A 15000-nucleotide genomic window follows, 5' to 3' on the forward strand; every position below is an offset into this window, starting at 1 on the left:
AGCACGCACGGCTTGTTTAGGCGGAGGGGGGGGGGGTGTACGCTCAGCCTGAGGGCTTGTGGTGATATTTACCTTTTCCAACCGTTCTGAGGGCGTAAATCGCGTTAAGGAAGCTATTAGGGTGCACCGGTTGTGACCAGCTTGGTGCTTTCGAAAGAGCGCGGGAAGGGGGCGAACGAAATCCCTTCAGGACACACTGTGCAGGATCTGCTGCCGGCATTATCATTCTTCGAAAAAATAGGGCGGGTGGAGGGGGGTAAGGGATCAGGCATGAAGCCAGCTCGTCCGTGTGCAATCATATATTTACATGAAAATGTTCTGAGGTGAGACGAGCCCGTTATGAGTTTACATCCTCGACGTTTAAAACTTCTTTCGATGTATTATGGACGTTGTAACTGGTGAATGTGCAGCGAAATAATAAATGAATGAATGAAATAAATAAACATGGTATGTACGTTGTGATATGCCCATGAGTATTGAAGAGAGATATAAAAGCCAGCCGCGTGTAGAGGATTCGTTGTGGGATCGAAGAGGAGCGCGATGGGCCAAATGGGACGCGAGTCCGGGTCTCAAAACAACCCTGACAGGTAAACAAGAGCGCAACCCACAGGTGAGAGGTGTGAGGTAAAGCTTCACGTTTTAAAAAGAAGCAACAGCAGAAATTTAAATGGTCGTATACCCAATGTGTAGTGCAGACCCTCATGGGGAGGGAAGCAATTGTGAAGGTCCTTGCCTGGATCCGAGTGCAGGACTTACCTTGTGCCAATGGGCGCCTCTCCACGAATCCCTAAATGCATTTGGAGGCATTTGCTCTGGTAGCGATGAGCGATCAGCCTCGGCCGAGGAGCGCCGTGCAGACTGCAAGCCTCATGCGCAGTCCCGCGGGGGCTGAGGGACGATCGTGGAGGGACGCAGGCGGGACGTGGTTCCGCCTGGCCGCCTTGAGAGGGGGGCGCTGCGGCCGAGCGGGCCAACGCACCGCATGGACGCATGCACGGCGCGCATGGACGCATGCACGGCGCGCATGGACGCATGCACGGCGCGCATGGACGGGCGGCAGAGCGGGCTCGAGGCTGCGCTTTGCACGCACAGCTTGTTCTCTCTCTCTCTCTCTCTCACACTCCTCACGCTGCTCACCCTCTTCCTATCTCCCTCTCTCACGACTCTACCTCCCACCCCTCAAGTCGCGGTGCAACTGTTTCCTGCGCTCCCCTCCCTTCAGCACATGTCCAATCCCTCCCTCATCCCGCAAGGCCTCGCTCTTGGCTCTTCCCTCCCTCCTGTCGCACCACCCGGGCCCCTCTCTCCTTCCAACCTTTTTCCTCCCGACGTTTAATCCAACACCCTCCCAAAAAGTCACCCCGTTCTTTCCCTGGAAGTGATTTTGCTTCCAACCCATCTGTGGATTCTCATATCATGTTTCCATCGAGGGTGGGGAGGTGCATATCCAATTGCTCTCCATTTGCAGCCGAGCGATGCACCTAGTCGTCCCCATGCTGTTTCATCTACCGCCAAATTAAGTAAGAAGGAACTACCTTCCAATTGGCACTCAAGATCGCCCGAACCAGAGCCAGATCCAACGTGACCAAGCAAGATCGTTTATTGATCCAAAGTCACTGCAACCATCGGGGTCTACTGGGTATATAACGACCCATCATTCGACATGTTTTTCTTGATGGTATCTTGTAGTTAAATTGGATGACTTTTCAACCCAAGATCGCCGTTTTCTTATGTTGGGGCAACCAACGACCCACCCACCCCACTATGTGTTACGTCATATATGGATGAACTTATATTAATAGTTGTATCACATTAAATATAATTGCTGATCAGTATTCGAGAGATCACACAAAAGTTATACACTTACACACCTGGATGACCTGTACGATCGCCAAAGGTCTGTTCACCTAAGTGGGCCTACCAGAACCATAAGCACGACCTCTCAAGGCCCAGCATTATGCTTGTTGTGCCAAAATGGCCCTTCTCTCTTCTTTTTTAGACCCAATTATCACCACTTTCCGGTGGAGTCGGCCAAGGGAATATTCCTGGACCGAGTGTTTCACGAACCGGCTGGCCAAGCATTATACACCTTTTTAATTTAATTTAGTGCACATGTCGAGGCTCGTAGAGGAGCCTGGACAGGAGGAACTGCAGAAGGAGACACACCGACAGCAGGGTCGAGAGACGACCTCATACTCTCGACTCCTCCCTCCAAGTTCACAAAAGTCCCTGTTGGGGTGTTTAACGTTAACCCAGTAGGAAGGCACACTCCCACTTTTAACATATCGAGACTAATGTTCATACGATGTTCAATTCCCATCACACAAACCATATTTAAAATGGTCTTCCTTAAAAGTCCTCCACTCTTCACTGACAATGACCAGTGTTGTGTGTTGTGGACAGTTTGTGAATAAATTAAAGTAAGAATTCGGGTTCTCAGACTGTCGGACATCGAAAATGTTTCCTTGTGTGAATCAGAAGGTTCTGATGCACAGGTGCTCGGTGGAGGACAGCCATATGATTTTCGATTCTGCTCATTGTCCTATAGAGCTTGTGAAAAGCTAGCGAGCTGGTTGTCCTTCACCATCACACAGTAAGCATGCATTAGACTGAAAGATCAGTGGATGTATATTTACCTGAAAGGCATTTCAATGTCTGTTTAATCCCAATCAAAGGTTTAAAGATTTTATTGATTTATTTCAACGCAACAATTATTACCTCCCGGCTCCACCACCGAAGGTGGACGGATGTCATGTTTTCATCAATGTTTGTCTGTCCGTCTGTGAGCAGAATATCTTAAAAAGTTATGGACGGATTCCGATGAAACTTGGTGGTCAGGTTGGGTGTGTGGTTTAATGAGATATCAGATCCTTTTTTTTAATTATTATTATTTAATCGCACTTCATACACCAAAACTAAGTTTGCGATACTTGCGCTGGAATTACTTTAAATCACACACATTCTTTGTTACCAAGCACTGCACATGTTATAATCTTCCCATTGCATGTAATTGTGAATAAAAGAAGTAACTCTGGCAGAGGTTTTGTAAATACAAACACCACAAAAACTTTGTGAACAACCCAACATGGGAATAGAGACATGGGGTGTTTTTGTATGCAAAGTCAAGGCTCGTGGAAGAGCTGGAACACAGCGTGGATCAGGACACAACATAACAAAAGGAAAAGCAGGAAGAGCATGGAAACACCAACAGCAGAGCTGAGGGTCAAAATAGAAGGAGAGGGACAACAAGGGATGAAGAGAGGAATGAGGCAGGGGAGAACACATGGGATAGACAAGATGGATACATGAGCAAACTCTAATGCAGGAAAAAAAACTGGAAATTTGGAAAGAGATCGGCTTGGGGTGGGGATGCAGAGGGGGGGGGGTTAACAGGGGTAGAGAGTATGGTTTTGGATTGGGGATGACCTGAAGTGGGTGTGAACAGCTATTTTGAAGTCCTGGAGGAAAGAGTGAGATTGAAGAGAATGTTGAAGTTAGGGTCAACAGGTGGGGACAAAAAAAAAATTTAAACAAGGACAAATGTGTCCAAGAGCCGCGTCCTAAAGGTTTTGATTTCACAAGAAGAAGAAGAGGAAGAGGAAGAGGAAGAGGAAGAGGAAGAGGAAGAGGAAGAGGAAGAGGAAGAGGAAGAGGAAGAGGAAGAGGAAGAGGAAGAGGAAGAAGAAGAGAAAAAAAAAAAGAAAAAGAAGAAGAAGAAGAAAAAGAAGAAGAAGAAGAAGAAGAAAAAGAAAAAGAAGAAGAAGAAGAAGAAGAAGAAGAAGAAGAAGAAGAAGAAGAAGAAGAAGAAGAAGAAGAAGAAGAAGAAGAAGAAGAAGAAGAAGAAGAAGAAGAAGAAGAAGAAGAAGAAGAAGAAGAAGAAGAAGAAGAACAACGACGCAGAGCTCTCTTAGAGCCAGCGTTCGCAATGCGATGCAGCTAAAAAAGGAATGAATGAGAGGAGGTGAGTAGTGATTCTGGATTTTTGGAACTTCAGCAGAAAGGGGTTGCTGTTGGACCATGTGCACTGCCGCGTAAACGTGTGGTCGAGGGGACAAAGCACAGAAAGGGCAGAGGATTCAAGACCAGAAAAGTGGTGGCAGAAATCCAAGAGAACACTGAACTGTCTGCTATTGCAAAGTGATCGGCAAAAGACTAATCTTCATCGCAGGAGATTCTAATGATCTTGAAGGACTAGGTTTTCACGGCGTTAAGCTGAGCAAGATGTGAGGTGTGGGGGCCAGACCAGAGGGGAGAGCAGTACTCCATCAAGCTGCGGAGGAAGGCCTCACAGGTGGATATGAGTTAAGGTGCGCCAACAAAGGACTTATCACAATGAAGGATGCACAGTTGGCAGCTGGCTTTGGAGGTCAATTCAGTCATATGGTTTGCCCAAAAAATATCATACCCGAGTGCGATACCCAAGAGTTTGAATGACTGAACCTCTTCAATAGAAATGTTAAGAAAGTATATAGGAGGGTTTGCCCGATGGCCTTTCGGAGAGAGATAGTGAGAGTGTGAGATCTGTCAGGAATGAAAGACATATTGCAAGTGTTTGACCAGCTTTTGATTTTGTCAAGGTCTGAAGAGAGGGAAGAGGATGCTGCCTGCTTATGTAAAGGGTGAGGGATGTCACAGCAGAGGGTGGAGTCATCACAAAATAGATGAAGAGGATTTTCCATTGGTTTCATTCTTTCTTTCGAGGTCAAGATATGCAAGTTGTAGATGTAGACTGAATGCAGAACAGCCTGAGGTGGGATGGGTGAAATATAGCTCAAACATTTCCCAGCATTATACACCAAAACGTACAGTGCCAGGCAATGGAATCCACAATCACACATGAGCATGGTTTTGTTGCTGGAATGTTGACAAGTTCTTTGCATTTAAGCCCCTCAATATGTCTTTGAAAGCTCCTTCCTATCCCTTGCCCAGCAGTCGTCCAACGTCCTCTGCTTCCGACCTTATCTTTGGGCAGCAGCAGGGAGTGCCCTCATTCACGGTTGCTTTGTATCCCTGTGATCATCATCCGGTTCTGGGATTGAGCGCTTTGGATGTCGGTTCGTGAAGTTCCTCCTTCTAATTCATCGAAGCTAAGTTTCCCAGACCAGGTACTTCGTATCTTTCTGTTAGCATTTTGTCCTTGTGTTGGTGGTTGTGTTTTCTTCCAATTTTCCGTGTTTAACTGTGCCTTGTTGTGATGTATTGTCGAATTCGTGTCCCTATGAGTGTCCGGACGACTCTTCCTTTTTTTTTTTTTTTTACTCACTTTTTGTAATCAATTTAATTTGCTTCTTACTTGAAAAGCTTCAAATAACATTTTAAAACACTCAATTTGCCTTATTTCTACATCACGATCACCCAACATATTCTTCTTCTTCATCATCATCCATTCATTATGAGACTTCAACTTCTTCCCAAGGTGTCCTTCCCAAATCTATCTAACTCACAAACACCCAGTCCATCAGCTGTTTCCCCATACCTACAGCAATACGTTCCTCCTTGGCTTCAACAACACAACATTTTACCCCTGCCATGGATCATGGATGTCTGTCTGTATATCAAATTGCCAAACATTTGAAGTTCAGTTTGCTGAGGTTGCCTGCACATAATCATCAACTCGCCTTCACATCCATTAACGGTGTCAAATGCTCCATGTCAGTACCCTCCCCTCATTATCTGACACGACAATGTCCTCCCAAACCAACCCCACCATCCACCTTCCTCCAACCTTTCCCTCACCCCACCCCATACTCTCCCATCTTCCCCATAACCCCACCCATTCAGATTCCCTCTCGTTCTCTCCCCTACCAGCTTCCCATGCAACCTACCCTACCCTTTCTCAGATTCCCCCTTTTCCCACACCACCTCTGCAAGTCCTCTACCCCCTCTCAAAATTCCTGCACCCTGCAAACAGCACCTCCTCCCATGTCCCTAACTGTGTGGACCTCAAAGAGCCAAGACCTCCACTCCAACCTGACCTGAGATATCTTAATCTCGCCTGCTGCTGATAAAATGGACATAATTTGCTTAACAGAATCCTTGCATGGGAATGTTTCAAACTGTGAACTTTCTTATATGGATTTTGGCCAATGACAAACCGTCCCTTCTGCACAAGGTAATGACCAACTTTCATGCTAATGTCTTCTGTTCTTCCTCTGATACAACTGGTTCAATACATCCACGAACGAAGGTGGACAGAGGTTATGTATTCACCCGTTTGTTTGTGAGCACAATATTTCAAGTAATGGACGGATTCAGATGAAACTTGATGGAGAGGTTAGGTGGGTGACAAGGATGAATCAATTCGGTTTTGGTGAAGATCCAGATGCTGTTTAAGTGATTCTTAACCATTGAGAGATATGGCCAAAGACAATATATAGCAGGATGTGCCAAAATGTTATAAGCAGATTCAGACAAAGCTTTGTGAAGTAGTTGGGTTTGTGATAAAGTCATAACAGGTGATATGGAGTGTTATGTTATGTTATGGAGTGTTACCAATATCCAAAGTTATGGAGTGACAAAGACAACAGTCAAATCGATTATTATGACCGGCCTATCAGTGAGATACAAAACGTAAACTGTTCATCTTGGCAGAGGTATGCACTCTACCGAGTGCCGTTCAAATCTGATCATGTGCTTGTGAGAGTCAACATCTGTCTGGCTATTTTCAGAGAGCCACCTCCGACCCATTGAGCCTGGAAGTTCACTCAGGTTGACTGGCAGGAACTGAAAGCAGCCATTTTGCTTCAGGACTGGTCGACTATATATGCTGCCCCTGATAACAACTCAGCCTGGTAATTCTTCCACAGAAATCTGCTCTCTCTTACACACAAATTCATCCCATCTTGTCCTCAGTATCATACCCCTGCATCTGCCCATGATACAATGAATCCTGTCATGAGGCAGTTGCCTTGAAACAACTTGTCTTCGCCTCCTGGAAGGCAAAGCCGACTAAAGGCAACCTCTCTCTCTCTATCGAGTGCAACCTGTGGCTGCTGGTTGCATCATTGGTTGGGACGCAGCTATGCCGCTGATGCAGTGTCCCCCTTACCAGTGCACTGGTGCACATTTTGCCGACCTCGGAAGGATGACAGACTGAGTCAACCTCCTGGTGTATTAATTCAGTGGCCAACGGGGCTTGAACTCAGGACCCTAGGATACTCATGCTCCTGACCCTAGGATACCATGCTGGCACTCATGCTCCTGATTTGATTTGTGATTCATCAACACTCTTTCTGAAACTCCGTAAAATTCTCTTTATCACTTTGCTGATGGCTCTACCCTCTGCAGTAATATCTCTCTTCATTCAAATATGGAAGCAGCATCCTCTTCCCTCTCAGCAGATTTTGATAAAACCACAAGCTGGTCAAACACTTGGAATATGTCTTTCAATACTGATTGACAATCAATCTATCTCTATCTCTATCTCTGTCTCTCTCTCTCTCTCTGAAAAGACCATCGAGCAAACCTTACTTCCTTAAAATAACTTTGAAGAAGCTCAGTCACTCAAACATTTGGGCTTCTCTTTCAGCCACGACTCTTCATGGAAAAAACCACATGTCTAAGTTGGCCTACAAAGCTTGTCTCCAACTGGACATCCTCCATCATTCAACGTCTTTCCTTGGCACACCTGAACCTGTATCGACCCACATGGCCTTCATCCGCAGCTTGATGGAGTGCTGCTCTCCCAGCTGCATTGGCACACCTGCCTCAAACATTGCTCAGCTTTACACTATGGAAAACAGGCTTCAAAATCATTGAAATTTCCTGTGATTAAGCTGAGACTGGACCCATCAGTTTCTCATTGCAGACAAAAAAGTTGTCTCTGTTCGAGTGCCTCCTTTTTGGTCTTGCACCCTCTGGCCTTTCCGTGCTCTCTCTCCCCCCAGGATTCTGCATGGCACATGTGGTCTACCTGCAGCCCCATTCTCGAGAAACTCCCAAACACAAGATTTTCTCTTTTTCAGAACTCCCAAAGCAACAAACTCACTGCTCACATCCTTTCTTTCATTCCTATTTCTTCCCACTTGTGGAACAGCTTCCTCACTATGTTGAATCACATTCTTCCCTCAAGGGCTTCAAGACAACTGTTCACCACCATCTCTTGGTCATCGCTCATCCACAAGCATAATCTTTTCTTCCCCCATTAACACCCTCCAAGCCCACCTCTCTTTCTGAGTTTTCAGTGTTTCCTTCCACTTCTCTGATTGAGAGCTTTTAGCTTTATCCATATTGTTCACCCACTTTGTCCTCCCATAGCCCTCTGACCTCCACACATCCCTTATTTCTCCAAGTGTCCCTCTATCTTGTCCCTCAACCCTGCTGATGAAGGACTCTGCTCTCACTCTGCCACCTCCCCCCCCCACCCCCACACACTTTTCTTTCTCCTGTTCTTTTCATTCAGTTACTTCCTTGCTCTTCTCTGTGTTTTTGCTCTTCCATGAGCCTTAACACTGTATGCAAAACATACTTTGTCTCAATCTCTCAATCTTCATACCAAAACTTCAGCATGATACTCAAAAGAATATTAATTCTCTCAAGTCAGCTTTACCAGCAATATCCATTCACCGGTCCCACCTGGCTTCAAGGGTGTTTTATTACCTCTGCCACCGAAGGTGGACGGAGGTTATGTTTTCACCCCAATCTGTTTGTCTGTGAGCAGAATATCGCCAAAAGTTCTGGATGGATTCGGCCAAAACTCGGTGGATGAGTTGGGTAAGTGACAAGAACAAGCTGATTAGATTTTAGTTCAGGTGTGAATCCAGATATGGCCCATCAGTGGGATACAAAAGATAAACTGTTCAGCCTTGCGGAGGGAGGAGGTATGCGCTCTACCGAGTGCCATTCCGGTTTGTTTATTTATTACCAGCTTGTTGTCAGGCAATCAATACAGACTGTGTTGGGGAACAATGGTTGTATGTGCTCTGCTGGAAGAGAGGGCTAGGGTGGGGGGAGCAAGGGGGAAAGGAATCAGATGTGCTTCCCCATGCCCTACAGGCTCTAGCTCCATATCTTCCCCCACAATGAAACCTCACTGGATCGGGCAATCCGCATTCTTGTTGTATTACACTTAGGATTTTAAATAATTTTAAATGCGTTTGTGAACTTTTCTTTATGGCGATGGTACAAAACAATAGATAGTAGTTTATGCCATTATTTATTGTGGATTTACTTCAATCAAACTGGAAACAGCAACTTACATGGAGAGACAAAAGAGACAGAAGATAACCTTAGATGAACAACGACATGAAATAACTTGAAAAATTCATTAAAAAAAACGATGCAACAGTTACAAGTTATATTCCCCCATGAAATATTTGTGTTTAACTTTCCGAAGTTGTCACATATATAAGCAGCTTGTAATGTTTACTTTTCTATTTAACTGTACATTCGACAAGTAATACCACATCACTCTCGAAAACGCTATACCCGTCAAGCTCATAACATTTTACCGACTTTGTTACAATCAATTATTCGTTTTGAGTGAGCAAGGTCTCTGTGCGTAATTAACTGTATGATAAATAATCATCTTCCTCTGCAGTATTTGGTGCACACGTCTTAATTTCCTTATGTCTGAAGTAGAGTATATAATATGAAAAATGGACATTTTTGTAATCATCAGGAAATCACAAACCTTTGCACATTTGGCAAATTATTTTCATACAGGCAATTTTTGAGTTTGTAAGGATACCCTCAAATGAATTATTGTTACCATGTCTCTTTCCATTGAATAATTAAGCACTCAAAATAATTCTTGCAAGCTCCCAAACTCATAAAATACTGAAACAATTACCAAACTTTCTTTACTTAGAGGTTAAGAAAACATCTAAACCTTGCCAAGACAGCTTACTTTTCAGTTTCACGTTCTCATAAAACTTTGCGATAAACAGTCACTGCAAATCGTAAAGTTTGTTCCATGAAAGTTTTTTAAAAAAGTCTATTGGTATAGTTGATGAGAGAACAGGTGAACCTGAATACACACTGACAAAAGAAACACAATCTCAATTCAGCAAAGGTATTTGATCTTGTGTAGTCCAGAAGAATCCTTAATTTTATGATCTGTGAAGGCGAAGCAAAAAGCGGGGTAAAGCTATTGGTTCACTTATGTATGTTTGTCTGTCTATCCTGTCTACAAACATCAGTTTATGATCGAGGAACAACTTAATTTCAATTGAATGTTATATTTTGAACACAAATTGGAACGTGAATCATAAAATGAACCTATAGTTCGGCAGTATTTTGGCTCTTAATTTGTCCCGATTGTGCATGTGCACAGAGGAGGGAGATAACTTTTTTGATCTTTCTTCCTGTCTGGCAGTCAAATAAAATTAAAAATAATTCCAAACGTGTGTGTCCAATAACTCCAAAACAATAACACCTTGCAGCCTGAAACATTGCATGCTGACGAAGAAAACTCAAAGGAAGTGCAAGAGTGAAAATGGGGGTGATTAGTTTTATTAAAACACCCCTTTTGAATATAATTAACGGAAATATTTAATTATATCCCTTGTCAGGTGCACCTCAGCCACCTCGCTCTCTGGGTCTTAAGACGTTTCCTGGGTAACCTCGCTGGGGTCTGAAGCCACCATGTTTTTTTAGCATGCTTGACCATGCTTTGACTTGGAACAGGCTGCAATGATTTCTGAACGATAAAGTTTTTTTTTTCACTTTCCTCACTCATATTATAGAATACCTGCTCAGCATACCGAAGAATCGTTGTGTGCATCACTTTTGTAAATACAATAATTTTCAAATAGGTGCTTGGAGCAATTTCATGCATTATATGATATGATTTTCCATGATCGACTCTCACGGACTAATTAAAGTAAATCATCAAAATATTATTTTGGTTTTGAGGAACGGATATCGTCCGGAATAAAGTGTCGAAATCTGTTGTGAAACCTGACAATTTAAAGAAATAACGAGTCTTATAACTAAGCCGATATACCGATTTATTTTAAGCAAGCAAGGCTATGTTCTCTCATCTACACATGCACAAGAAAAAGTGAAATTTCCGAAACATTAAAGTTACCTTTTTCTACTGTTTGGAGAATTCTATTGAATGAACAAAATTTTTTTTGGAACGAAACAAAATTACTTCATTGAGCTGTATGATATAATGCATTCACTGCAAGACCTCACATCCTGTCCCCCACAGGGATTGCCTATCCAGAGTGTCTGCCAGATCTTTGTCGATATTTTCGGAGGTTTTGCGAGCTGCTCTACAGGGGATCAAAGAAAATCTGGTAAAAAAAAAAAATGGACATTTTAAAATAAAGTTATAACGGTTGCGCGGACTCCGAACCGATGTACCTAAAACATGACACATGCACAGACGCACCATGACACGTGCACAATGGCCCATTTTCTGCAAAGTATATTTCACGGGCGACTTAACTTTGTGACGTCTCCAGGGTTGTTTACATTAAGCTGCAACTTTTTTGTGGATGAAGTCATTTTATTTCATTAACAGCTGTGTGCGCAGTGAAGACAGGCTTTAAAGTTAAAGGGATCCTTTATTTGGTACGCAGCGACAGCCGAGCCAACCGTTCCTTATCAAACACTTAATTTGAGCACTTGCAGGAATGCTTAAGCCACTTGCCAAGCGCCCATTGTCGACAGTGGAACTGCGCTATGTCGTTCTGAGCGAATCGTTCCATCTCTGTGGACGCTTTTTCTGCACCATGTCACCCACAGTGAGCGGCCCACGCACCGCCATCCAGAGTGAGTGGCCCGCGCACTGCCACCGAGAGCGAGCGGCCCACGCACCGCCACCGAGAGTGAGCGGCCCGCACACCGCCACCCAGAGCGAGCGGCCCGGGCACCGCCACCCAGATTGAGTTATTGTGAAATAACATCCGATTTCCAAACCATTTGCTGTATAAACGTATTTTCTAAATGCCCGGACCAAATTTTTTTCCACCCGTTACACACAGCTGTTTATAAAGAATGTTTGTGAACATATCCCTGAAACGTCTATGTCAATGTAATGTTGTTTTTCGGTGAAAGCTACTCAAGGTTTCTGAGTTTTATACAACAAGTACTGTAGTTGGTGATTACACTGACTACAACCTGCTGATTCCCGAAAATTGCCGACATCGGCCGTGTGTGTGTGTGTGTGTGTGTGTGTGTGTGTGTGTGTGTGTGTGTGTGTGTGTGTGAGTGTGTTTGTGTGTGTGGTGTTGTTCATAAAGCACAACATATTCTTTCTGCTAAACTCCCCTACCCCCATCTCATTGCGGACCAGTCATGGGCAATCCTCAGAGCAATAAAAGATGAAGTGTGTGCATATGCGCGTTCTCTGTCTCTGTTTCTGTCTCGGTCTACCCCCTCCCAAAACAATGCAGTACCCTCCTCCTGCATTCTCTGTCTCTGTCTCTGTCTCTCTCTGGACTGTGATTATGCATGGACGATGTTTGTCTCCAGACATATCCGGACTGGGGTTATGTCTGGACGGTGTTTGTCTCCGGACATATCCGGACTGTGGTTATGTCTGGATGGAGTTTGTCTCCAGACACGTCCGCATGGACGGTGTTTGTCTCCGGACATATCCAGGCTGTGGTTATGTCTGGATGGTGTTTGTCTCCGGACATATCCGGACTGTGGTTATGTCTGGACGGTGTTTGTCTCCAGACGCGTCTGAGCAGTGTTTGTCTCCGGACAGCTCGACTCTAGATGCGTCCGGGCGGAATTTATGTCTGCACGGGTGTTTGTCTCTAAACACGGCCTGGAGTCAAACTCCTGCCCATAGTATGAGCAGTAGAAAATGGATTTCAGACATTGTTTTGTTTCAATCTTCACTGTTATTCTTTGCAGAATCAATTTGATGAGTTGGTCTGAATCGTAATTAATGCTCCACCGCACATCTGCCTTCCTTTCCTCTCACCTCACACTGTCTTCCCTTCCCCAACCCCTCCTTGCTCTCCCTCTCTCTTCTCTCCTTTCCCCTTCACCTCTTCACTCTCCCCGCTTTCTCTTCCCCACTCTTCTCCCTCCTCCCCCTCTTTTTCTTCCTCCCCCCTTTCGTATTACCGTCAGCAAAGTGACGGGTGGTATTTGTTAGCATTAAATATTAAATAGATTTACCCTCGCCCAAGGAGAGGGTATTGCATTTGGGTCCGCTTGTCTGTTTGTTTGTTTGTCCGCACAGAACTTTTGTTTTTCTCCGCAACCACTTGTTGGATTGAGACAAAAATTTTCCCCATTGGTGTGACTACTCATGGAGAATGGTTTAATGATAATTATGATCTTATAGGTCATGTGGTGTGGCAACCATGTTGGAAAAATGGATAAACCTTGGACCTCTATCTAAAACGGCACCAAGGAAAAAACAAGTACTCCTCATGGAGAATGAGTGATTTTTTTTTTTTTATGATGTCGAAGGTGCCTTTGTAATTACGTCATAATTGCATATGTAGAACGCTACATCCGACCAGTATGAACATTTTTGAGGGGAATAAAGGATAAAATGATCCACAAAAATTTTTTGACTACGTCATCGATCACGAGATTCAGCAGCCATATTGTTTTTAAATGCTCAAAAATCTTCTCCAAAATAACTGAACAGATCCAGGTGAAACTTTAGACATGTGACCGCCTACCCATGAGGAACAAAAGGTTCACACATATGATGCCATAGGTCACATGGTTTGGCAGCCATATTGGATTTACCTGCAAACATAAAAAAATCTTCTCCAAAACGGCTGCCCAGATGAGGGGGAAACTTCAGAAAAATGTTCCCCAAGGTATGTGTGTACAAGGTTGTTTAGGAATAATCGATGTCACATGGTTTGGCAGCCATATTAGATTTAAGAAAAATATAAAGCAATGTTTTCTCTGGAACCGCTTAATCTATCGACGTGAACCTTCACAATTATGATCTCGTGGTAATGGAGAATAAATGTTTTAAATTTCATCTTGATCGGACACATGGTCTGACAGCCAGAATTATTTGATTTTTTGATCTTTGGGTTTGTTTTGTTTTTGTTTTTGAATAAGGTTCACTTGGCTGTGCCGGGATGGTTTTGAGGGAAGAGTAGCGGCAGCTGAAATGTGAATCCTATTCTGGTTCCTCCTGATGATGTCATCTTTTCTTTTTCTTGTAAGGGTTCCTTTTATTGCTCTAAAGCATGACTGTACCTATTTGGTCAGCCATTTGATTTGAATTGAATTCATTTTAATTAAATTCTGAATTCAATTGAATAATAATAAAAATAAATGTAATGGGTCAGGGTCAAGTGTCCGAACAAAACGGGGTTGCATCAAAGTGGGATGTTTTGGTACCCGGTCATCACTGTCACCAGTTATAAAGTGGCAGTTCTAATTATGTCTCTTAATAATTATGTAACACACAAGTACACAAATGCCACACAAAACATACCACACAAAAGAAGTCCTGACGAGGGTATGTAATATCCGATTGCTCTTTTTCTTGTTTTAACTGTGGAAATGAATATTCGAACAGATGGTTGGTACTGCAGAATTTTAAAATACATGAAAACAAACACGACATAATGAAGATAACACCGAAGCTTTTTGTGCTGTTCTTCTCAATGTGATACACAGCATTGTTTCTGGTTTCTTTGCTGTGTATCACCTTGAGAAGTACAGCACGAAAAGCTTCGGTGTTATCTTCATTATGTCGTATTTGTTTTCATGTATATTAAAATGAATATTCAACAAAAAGAAAACAAAACAAACAGTTGCTGTTCCAAAACTGGCCACATTGTTTCATAATTGGACTGAGTTTTAGATAAAGCATAGTAACTGCACAAGTGAAACAAGACTGAAGATTCAACAATGCAGAATCCCACAGAAGTATAGAGATTATTATGATATATAGTACTGTATGTGAGAATGTACCATCTATATTAAAGCAGATACGGTGTCAAACCCTTCCATATCGGTACCCTACCCCACATATCCCACATGCCCACATCTCTGCAGCCCACCCTTTCTCTGAGTCCACATCTTCAGCATCCCTAAACTTCATGTCCCCTCTTT

At 43.6% G+C, this 15000-nt stretch overlaps 1 protein-coding gene and 1 long non-coding RNA gene across 10 annotated transcripts in view; one reads left to right on the forward strand and one right to left on the reverse strand.

The window, feature by feature from the left end:
* LOC147027127 (uncharacterized) overlaps positions 1 to 15000 on the reverse strand; it is a 389612-nt gene that overhangs the window by 363052 nt on the left and 11560 nt on the right. For 3 of the 8 annotated variants that reach the window (XM_085883307.1, XM_085883302.1, XM_085883305.1), the window contains exon 1: positions 757 to 1300. The exons of 1 other annotated variant lie outside the window; for it this stretch is intronic. In XM_085883307.1, coding sequence (XP_085739433.1) covers positions 757 to 1034 — 278 coding nt within the window. In that variant the 5' untranslated portion in view covers positions 1035 to 1300. Of the gene's footprint in view, positions 1 to 756; positions 1309 to 15000 lie in introns of those variants that run through there. 4 more of the 8 variants (XM_085883303.1, XM_085883304.1, XM_085883301.1 and 1 more) reach the window with 2 other exon arrangements.
* Positions 484 to 15000, forward strand: part of LOC147027129 (uncharacterized) — a 58933-nt gene continuing 44416 nt past the window's right edge. The window contains exons 1-4 of one of the 2 annotated variants that reach the window (XR_015058695.1): positions 484 to 610; positions 4930 to 5105; positions 8660 to 8712; positions 11156 to 11243. This is a non-coding gene — a long non-coding RNA (uncharacterized LOC147027129). The remainder of the gene's footprint in view (positions 611 to 4929; positions 5106 to 8659; positions 8713 to 11155; positions 11244 to 15000) is intronic. The other variant, XR_015058696.1, reaches the window with a different exon arrangement.

The sequence above is a fragment of the Eptatretus burgeri genome, chromosome 5 (assembly GCF_056783735.1).
Source record: "Eptatretus burgeri isolate ZD-2024b chromosome 5, Ebu_testis_v1, whole genome shotgun sequence".
Taxonomy (NCBI): domain Eukaryota; kingdom Metazoa; phylum Chordata; class Myxini; order Myxiniformes; family Myxinidae; genus Eptatretus; species Eptatretus burgeri.